The sequence below is a fragment of the Crinia signifera genome, chromosome 8, assembly GCF_055691185.1.
Source record: "Crinia signifera chromosome 8, ASM5569118v1, whole genome shotgun sequence".
Classification (NCBI taxonomy): domain Eukaryota; kingdom Metazoa; phylum Chordata; class Amphibia; order Anura; family Myobatrachidae; genus Crinia; species Crinia signifera.
This window is the reverse complement of record NC_139224.1, coordinates 22,519,170-22,529,206: the sequence shown is the minus strand read 5'-3', so window position 1 is coordinate 22,529,206 and position 10,037 is coordinate 22,519,170. Positions and strand designations below refer to the sequence as shown.

At 42.6% G+C, this 10,037-nt stretch overlaps 1 protein-coding gene across 1 annotated transcript; it reads left to right on the top strand.

Annotated features, from left to right (window-relative positions):
- Positions 1–405: 405 nt before the first annotated feature.
- On the top strand, positions 406–7,978 carry GPR27 (G protein-coupled receptor 27). Its single transcript, XM_083155976.1, has one exon. It carries the CDS (start codon positions 897–899, stop codon positions 2,007–2,009), a length of 1,113 nt encoding a protein of 370 aa, XP_083012102.1. The 5' UTR covers positions 406–896; the 3' UTR covers positions 2,010–7,978.
- Positions 7,979–10,037: the final 2,059 nt, after the last annotated feature.

Below are 10,037 nucleotides of genomic sequence, written 5' to 3'. Positions count from 1 at the left end.
GAGATAGATAGATAGATAGATAGATATAGATAGATAGATAGATAGATAGATAGATAGATAGATAGATTATAGATATAGGTGGGGAGGTAGATAGATAGATAGATAGATATAGATAGATAGATAGATAGATAGATAGATAGATATAGGTGGGGAGGTAGATAGATAGATAGATAGATATATAGATAGATAGATAGATATAGGTGGGAAGGTAGATAGATAGATAGATAGATATAGATAAATAGATAGATAGATAGATAGATAGATAGATAGATAGATAGATAGATAGATAGATAGATATAGGTGGGGAGATAGATAGATAGATAGATAGATAGATAGATATAGGTGGGGAGGTAGATAGATAGATAGATAGATAGATAGATAGATAGATAGATAGATAGATAGATAGATAGGACATCTGACTCCAGCCCACCTATATAACACCCGCAGACTGCTGCTCATACATTACCCTGCTGATCACTGGGAATCAGTGGAGTACACCGCCCAGCCTACCCAGCCTGATCCCTGCATTGTCTCCCGTGCACTCCCTATAGCAGGCGTCCTCACAGCAGCAGTCTGTCGGCAGCAGCACGTCTGCAGGGAAGGGCAGAGAAGGAGAACATCTATCATCCATTGATGCATGAGACGAGCAGCGATCGCAGGGAGATGACATCAGTGTACCTGCTGCCTCCGTGCATGCCCGGCTCCCGGGGATTGGCACCATTGGACAGATGATGGCCCTGCTGCTGCAATCAGACGTGGGCTGTGTGTGCATGTAGCACAGTGCATTATTACCCCGGTGCCTGGGCTGCTGCAACTGCTGCTGGTGAGGATGATGATGATAGTATTCCTTATCTGCACATGACTTGGAAGGGATCCTGACGGCTGCAGCTGTCTCCATGGCTGGTCAGGAGCTGGAGAAGAGCAATGCATCCATCCTGCCCACCGACGTCAGCCCTGGCACGGTGGGCAAGCTGGCATCCCTGGGCATCATCGCCTGCGTGAGCCTGCTTGGCAATCTGCTGTTTGCCCTGCTCACCCTGCGGGACCGGAGCCTGCACAGAGCCCCATATTACCTGATGCTGGACCTGTGCCTGGGCGATACCATCCGCTGCCTGCTTTGTTTCCCCCTGGTGCTGAGGTCCATCAGCAGCGGCTCTCAGTGGCTGCACAGCAAGAGGAGCTGCAGGATCATGGCCTTTGGCTCGGTCCTGCTCTGCTTCCACACCGCCTTCATGCTGCTGTCCATCAGCCTGACCAGGTACATGGCCATAGCCCACCACCGCTTCTACTGCAAGAGGATGACAGGCTGGGCATGTGCCATGGTCATTGCCATGGCCTGGATCCTCTCCATGGCCATGGCCTTGCCCCCAGTCTTCGAGGTGGGCACCTACAAGTTCATCAGGGAGGAGGACCAGTGCACCTTTGAGCACCGCTATGTCAAAGCCAATGACAGCCTGGGCTTCCTGCTCATGCTGGCCTTCATTGTGGGTGCCACTCATTTCATCTACATGAAGCTGCTGTTCTTCATCTATGACCACCGGAAAATGAAGCCAGCCCAGCTAACCCCAGCCATCAGCCAGAACTGGAGCTTCCACGGGCCGGGGGCCGCAGGGCAGGCCGCTGCCAACTGGATTGCAGGGTTCGGGAGGGGCCCCACGCCACCCACCCTGGTGGGCATGAGGCAGACCACTCAGAACCAGATCAAGAGGCTGCTGGTGCTGGAGGAGTTCAAGCAAGAGAAGAGGCTGTGCAAGATGTTCTATGTCATCACCTTCCTCTTCCTCCTCCTCTGGGCCCCTTACCTGGTGGCCTGCTACATGAGGGTCTTCCTGCGGTCTGCCCCCTTGCCACAGGGCTACCTGACTGTGGCAGTCTGGCTGACGTTTGCCCAGGCTGGGGTGAACCCCATTGTCTGCTTCATGCTGAACAAAGAAGTCAGGCTCTGCTTGAAGGCTCATTTGCCTTGCAGGAACCCACAGACACAGAGAGAGCCATACATTGATACATAAGATGAATCCATTGTAACCTCTCTCTATCTACACCTGTGTATTTGGAATATGCAAAGAAATCATGTTTCATTATAACCAATCTCAGCCAAAGATGTGGTTTGGGTGAGATAGTGACACACTGCACCAGGATCTGTCATGCAATATATATATATATATATATATATATATATATATATATATATATATATATATATATATATATATATATATATATATATATTTATTTATATATATATATATATATATATCTCATAGTCTGGGTGCAGTGTTGTGTGCTGGAAGGTCTATGCCTATATAACAGTACTCCTATCACCTGTGTGTCCAGGAACCAGTAATCCACTGAGGATACATTGGGAAATCTGCCTGCTGAAGAACCCACTGACTGAGCTGTCATGCCAATTACTGGTTTCGTGGAATTATTCCCTATTAGGTATGCAGCTGGTGTCCTATGACATCATACATATATAGGTCTTACTGGGGATCCTCTATGAGTGTGATGTATGCCGTGATAAGGAAATGCCTCTGCTGTTGTTATACATGGCCATTTGTAGATTAGATCACCTGCAATATGTGCCAAGCATTATGTAAATAGTTACTTATCTGTGTTTACATCTTCATACATTGGTGACCTAGACATGTCTTTAGATTTGCATAACACTGTTTTCTTTGAAATGGATCTGGCATTGGTTGTGTGGACCGGTTATAAGAGGTCGCCTCAACTGCTATTAAAGTAAAATGATCTATGTGCCAAAAGATTAATATAGGTTAACGGGGTCATTGTGCGGCTGACGATGTATTATTAGGGGAAAAAGCTACAACTGTAGGAATAAAAAACGTAACTTACAATTGCGACATTTCCAACATGAATGTTGATAGGGTATAATGGGTTGAATAATTGTATATGGGCCGCTCTAAGAGCAGGCTAATGTCATGCTGTGCATTGTGTCAGGGGTCCACTACCGAGGGCATAACTACCATAGGAGCAGGGGGTGTAGCTGCTATGGGGACCAGAGCTGAGAGGGGCCACCATCCCTGTCAGAGGAACATGTGCTTTATACATTTGTCATTATTGGATGGTATATAGGGGACCTTACATACTTCCGTGTATCGGTCTGCACCTAATCCTCTAGAACTGCTTTTTGATTTATCATTCTTGCATCTGTCAGTATCTTTAACCAATGCCTTCATATCATCCAGGTACGGTTATGTACTATTGTCATACGTGACTATGGGCCCAATTCAGATCTGCTCACTGGGCTGTGCGTTTTCCGAGCCCAGCGAGCAAGTAAAAGCTGTCCTGCGCAAGTGAAATCCTGCCCACGTGCACGGCTGGGAATGTGATTGCAGCTGTGCACACAGGGGGGAAAATCCATTCAGAATCACTCATCATTGAATGGATTCCCCCCTGTTCGTAACGCCAAGTCTAGACTTACTCAGCTCTGCAGAGGCCGTGGAGAAAAGTAGGCGGCTGCTGATGTCAGAGGCCCTCCCTCACAATGGCCGGGAAAGTGGAGAAGTTTCCCATTGCAACCAATCAGCTTCAGCCTATCACTTTATAGAATGGTCTTGACAAATGCTAGCAAGAAGCCAGTTGGCTCTAATTGGTGAGACACTTTTATCCCTGATCTGTCTGAATTACAGGCGTCCCGACAGGCTGCTTTGCTCTGCTTGAAAAGTTCTATGCTAATACAGTAGCCATGTCTTCCCATCAGTCACATAGAAATCAGCCTTTGGGGTGAAATTTAGCATATCCTTGTCTTGTAGAGGAGCACAATGCAAAATATCCAGCAGCTTAGTGCTCAGCCGAAGTGGTATAACACTGGATTGTTCTATGAGAAAGATTCGAAATTCAACATCCATTCAATAACTAGAGCTGAGCTGATTAATCAATAACATTTATGTTTACTAGACGGGATCAAATATGTGTTCAGGCTACATTAATTATCTACATTGTTGTAATAAATCCGATTTTAATAGTCAGTGTGTCACTTAGCAAATGCTGTTTATGTCATGGGTCCAACAGTTGGGAAATGGTAAAATAAGTTATACATTTTGGACAGAATTTTAATAATACTAAAATGTAAAACTTACAGAACAGCACAAAAAGCTACCAGGTATAATTATGAGACTCTGACAGATACTCTTTTTTTCTAGTGTGTGTGTGTAGTCCTTCTACTGAGTAAAGTATCTATGAACTTTTAGCAGTGTCAGCTTTACCTATTATCATTTTCAGATTATGCTAACTCATACTGCTTTCAGACCGCAAATGCAGGGTCGCACCGGGACTTTGAAATGGTTCGGTCCCGGTGCGACCCTGCACATGCAGTCTGTTCAGATCGCATCGGTCGGTTCGAGGACGGAATGTGGGGGCGTGGCGTAGAGTCATCGGGGGTGGGGGAGGAGGCAACGCTTAGAGCTGGCACTGCTTCAAGCGCTGCCTCCTCCATAGTGTGAATGGGAAACGGGTCGCTCAACCCGATTAACCCATTCACACTGCACAGAACCGGTAAGAACCCTTCTTTTTACCTGGTTGGTATTGACGTGTTGCTACCGGTTAGCTGTAACCGGTATCCCCTTTCACATCGCACCAATTACAAGGTCGAACTGGCAAGAAACCTGCATGAACCCGGTAATTTTGTGCGATGTGAAAGGGGTATGAGGATTTCCAAGTACAAACCATACCTCTCTTTTACCCAGATGTTTTAGTAGGCTACAGTTTCCCCTACATTCTTTTTTATATAACCTGAATGAACAGGACTGGCTGGATTCTGCTGGTACGTGAGTTGAAGTCCTGTACAGTGGCTTCTTTCTAACAAGCTTGTTTAAAAGAAATAGTTTTCAGAGTATTAAAGTCAGTGGGAAAAGTACATGAAATGCTGGTACTGCCCTGTCAGACAGGTGCTTCCCAGACATAGGCATGAGTCAGTCATTTAGTTACGCAACTTTACTTTGTTATATCTGATGATGTCATACTACTTGAGTCAAGTTACTAAATGTTCCTATCTGGAATGTGAGCCCAAATAAACTATTCAATTTTAGGCAAGCGGCACATGTGCAGACCCTACATTTATTAAGGAGATCAGGCATTCTGTCCCAGCCACTTGCAGAATCAGTGGGTCTTGTTACTATGGGGTGAATTTATGAAGCTTGGAGAAGTGTTATCTATCCCCATAAAGAACGTTATGAGCAAGGTGATAATGGTTCAGCCAATCAGCTACAATATGTAAATTGACAGGTAAGAGCTGATTGGCTGAACCATTATCACCTTGCTCATAACGTTCTTTATGGGGATAGATAACACTTCTCCAAGCTTCATAAATTCACCCCTGAGATTGGAAGATGACAGGTTTAGGGTAAGCCAATCTCTTCCTTTGCTTCATGGTGGGCATTCTCAGGTCTTGTGTACTGTGGGACTAATTCAGATCCCAGGACAAATTAGTTCTCAAAATGGGCAAAACCATACTGCACTGCAGGTGGGTCAGATGTAACATGAGCAGAGAGAGAGAGAGTTAGATTTGAGTGAGTTATTTTGTTTCTGTGCAGGGTAAATACTGGCTGCTTTATCCTTACACTGCAATTTAGATTTTAATTTTAACCCAAATCTAACTCTCTCTGCACATGTTACATCTGCCCCACCTGCAGTGCACGATTGCATGATTTTGCCCATTTTTAGACCAAATTTGCCCTGCGATAAAGTCTTTAAGCAAGTGCAAGTGTCAAATTTATGGAATAGAGTGTTTCAAATAGATATACAAATTAATATGTAAGTGCATGTAGCTCAGTTATACACCTTTTAGTAATCAGTAATATTCATTAGTGGTTTTACATGAGTTCATAATTCTTAAATTGATATATACAGTAGACGTTGGAAATACAGGTAAACACTGTATACTTTTTGGTGCTATAATACTATAATCCAGTTATTTATTTAGCAGCTATAAAATCTGCCCATGTAAAATATTAATATTAGCAAGCAGTCAGCGGATGTACATTAAAGGGTGAAAACATTTATCAGTGCTATTGCTACCCAAAGCCTTCAAACTAGGGCATTTTTTGAGTGTGGATCCCCTCTTCCACTGCAAATGGAAGATTTAGGAAGGGGATTGTAAGTGATAACCATGTTGGGGAAATGCAAGAATTGATTTCTACCCTACTTTTCCATATGCACCATGGGGTGGAGTTGGGAGCAAAAAAAAAAAAAAATAGGAGTATCTTTGCACTGGTATGCCACCAAAAAAAAATCCTAGAGGTAAGTATAGGGATTGGGGTTAATCACTAGGACAGGTATAGGCTGCATGTGAGGTTAGTTGTAGGCTGCGGGAGGGGTGGGTTAGGAAAAATACTGCCATCTGTCGAAATTGCAGCCATTGGGAACCCACTGTCGGTCTTCTGACTTTTGGGACCCTGACTGCCGGTATTTCATCTTTGCACCTAGATAAACTAGGTTGAAATGCTTTTTCTATGGGTTTTTTTGTGTGCATGTAGGGTGAATATTTGCTGAGTTTGCATGCAGCACAGAAATACTGCTTTCTTTTACAATAATATTCAGTTGTGCTAGAACACACCCCTCCCAACTCTAATGGGTGGCTTCAACTAACCACAATGCGACTCTTCCCTGCAGTCCAACATGGTTTTGCCAAGCTGCAAATTTTGATCCTTGCTTCTCTGTGCTCACAATGACATTGTAACATAAACATATTAATACAAGGGCTCTAAGTTAGCACTATAGTATAAACTTCTTACCATGTACTGTATTTCACTTTTATATCACCATGATATGCACAACCTCATTTTTAGGTGGCTTCGCAGCTTTTTTGGATGGCTTCACATTTGCAGCATTGGGTATTACTAATACCACTTTCAGGCAAAGCACTCCCTAAATTCTGGCTTTTACTCAGCATTTGAGTGCCGGGTTGTTTTGCAGGTCCTAGCCTAACCCCCCTTTCCCACAGAAAAGCAAATTACCAGGTCAAGCATTTCTACAGGGTAATTTGCCAATTATCCATTTGTGTGCCAACATCTCTGTGAGAGATGTACAAAATATTCACTCGGCACTCAAAGGGTTAATAGGGTTATTTCTTCTGTGTGAAAGGGTTAACCCGGGTCGAAACTCCCAGGTCTTCAACCCTGGTAAATATCTTGGTTGAAAGACCCAGAATTTTGATCCGGGTTGACCCGTTCTCACAAGAAATTGTTGAACGGAAGATTACCGGGTAGAAATGTTTTACCCGGTAATTTGCATTTTTGCGTGAAAGGGGTATCGCTAATGTGGTACGGAGTATGGGAGTGCTGGAGAGTTAAGAAACTACTACGCCAGTATGCTTTAGATTGAGTTATGAATTTACAAGTATATGTACACTAAAAATGTGAAAATTATTTCCATTTTAATTTAATGAAGGATTATTTGCCCTCTTTCTCCATTTTCAACTTTTTTGTTTGTTTGTAAAGCTTTGTAGTAAATACACATAAAGTGGTAGTTTTTTTTTTATGTAATTTGTTGTGAATGTAAATGTGGTATCTACAATATATTGTAAGATTTTTTTCAAAATAAATTGAATTTGCAAATATGCATTGTTTTAAATAAATGTAAATATGTAACGGAATGTAAATTATTTACAATATACTAAATAAGAATGTTGTAAATTATTTTACTCTAGTAAGCGCTTGTTGTTAATTCAATATTTAAACCTCAAGGACTACTTAAGTTCTTTATCCTACTTTTATGCATTGTTATAATGAAACTTTCTCTCTTTTATACAAAATACTTAGCGATCTTTTTGAAAGGAACTGTTTTTTTTTATAACCAACTGGAAATGTGTAGATAACGATTTCCAGAAAACTCTTTTAAAGTTGAGAAGGAATTTTTGCAACGTTTAAACAGAAGAAAACAAACAAAATCCTTTTTGGTACATTGATTGTGATGTGCTTATTTCATATTTACCCATTTTCAATAAACTTCTCAAATTAAATGTAATTTTGTCTTTGTTTTTTAGTGATTAAAATGAATTTATATAAATCTGTACTGTGCATGTCTATAGAAGATGTGCACCAATTTTCCTATAGAATGACTGATTCAGCATTTATCGCTAATTAAACGCATAGCAGTCACAGTTTGATTGACAGGAAGCCAGCGTTTATTGGCGTAAACATGGCGTTTTATGGGTGTCTTTGAGAAAAAAAAACACAGGTGTGCACAGGAATTTTTGGGGAGGGTCTCTGACATCGGCGCTGACCACTTCCATCCCATCCTAGTTATAAATTAGTGAAAGCCTCAGACTTACAATTTGCAGAGATGGAAGGTACTCTTCGATGTTCCGGGCTTTGCAAATGGATCTGCGAATGCATAGTGATTTGCCATGCATTCACTATTTTGCATAGGACATTTTTACTTTCTGTCTGGGTGGTGGCTTTCCGATCACAGTCAACTGCTTCTTCTTTTGCGCTTGCTCTATCAAGGGCCCATTTATCAATATTCCCATTTGAATTGCGATCTGGGTGCAATATTAGGCAGGATGTAATAAGGAGCAAGTGCAGGTACGAGGCTCAGAAAGAAGCCCATCCCTGTGATGGGCTTGGAGTGGAAGAGGACTCCTGTGCATGCATGGTGGCCAATTCCGTTGAGGGTTCCAAAGGAAACCCCTGCCGGCTAATTATGCTAACAGGCTAATGCCATCTTCAAATGGTGTTAGCTGCATAGGCCAAGCTTAGATCGAAAATGAACAGGTCAGCAGTGTCAAGGTCAACCCCTAAAGGTCTACAGGCACAAAGTCAACGCATACACGAAAGGTCAACACAAGCATATAAATCAACATAAAAAAAAAAAAAATTATGTATTTTTTGGTGTCAATTTGTAGATTTGATAACATGGACCCCAAATTTGTGTACTGCTTCGCTCGCCATGCTTCAGGCACTCTACCGTTTCTAGTCGGAGTCCAGGTGTATGAAAAAGTAAAAATAAAAGAAATCTAAAAGATCTTATGTCGATTTTTTAATTTGCCAACCATTGCAGTGTCAATATTTTGCATGTGTCAACCCAACGCATATGTCAATCTGGTCAATAACGACCATATGGTGTCAACCTATTGGCTGTCAACTATCATCCAGATCCCAGGATATTGGGAAATGTTTCTCAATAAATGTTGTTATTGGGAAAAAAGCCACAAAAATCTCATCGTAAATGGGCCCCTACGAGAGTTGGAAATGTCGTGGGAAGGGTCCATCTAACATAGGCTGAGTACAGTAATTCCAAATAGGCCTATATACAGGGCTGGATTAAGGTCTGTGGGGGCCCTGGACAACAAACTTGCCTCCCATTCAATCTCTGTCCCCTGGGGTCAGTTGTGTCCGGAGGCTGGTTACCAACTCGTTGCCTGGGGTTTCCTCCTCCCTCCCACCTCCGTCCAATGCTGTTGCCTTATCTGCGCTTGCCAGCAATGAAAATGTCCTTCCAAAAATGTCTGCTGCCTAATTGAAGACAGTAATTATGAATGCCAGAGGATTCGGTGGTCATTTTGGGAAGAACATTTTCATCCAGGCAGACGTGGCATGACCCAGTTGCAGAGTCGGAACAGAGGCAGGACCAGGTACCCAGCACCGACAATGTTACCAATAGCCCTGCAGCTCCCCAGCGCCGACAAGCTATCCAGTGCCTCCAAGCACCTGCGGGGCTACGCTGGGGTATTGTTACGCCACTGTGTGGGGGACCCAGGGCGACCACCCCTGTCACCCAGCCTATATATCTGTAAGTGCCTATATGCTATAATTTTGTGAGTATATTTTAAAATATATATATTTGTCATCTTCATTTCTACATAAGAAGAGTATTATATCTGCAATACTAAGTAAATCAAACCAAACAGCGAATGGGGATCAGGAGATGCATAATGAAGGAGTATTATAAGATGTGTATTGGCTAACACTCAAAATAATGTAGGAAACTAATGTTAAAACGTAAATGTAAATCCTAGACACTAGGGAAATTTACTAAGATCGAGAGGTTACAAATCTACTCAATTGTACCCATTCGAT

Coding starts and splice junctions, on each gene's coding strand:
- GPR27 (XM_083155976.1), top strand. CDS start 897: ATGGCTGGTCAGGAGCTGGAGAAGAGCAATGCATCCATCCTGCCCACC.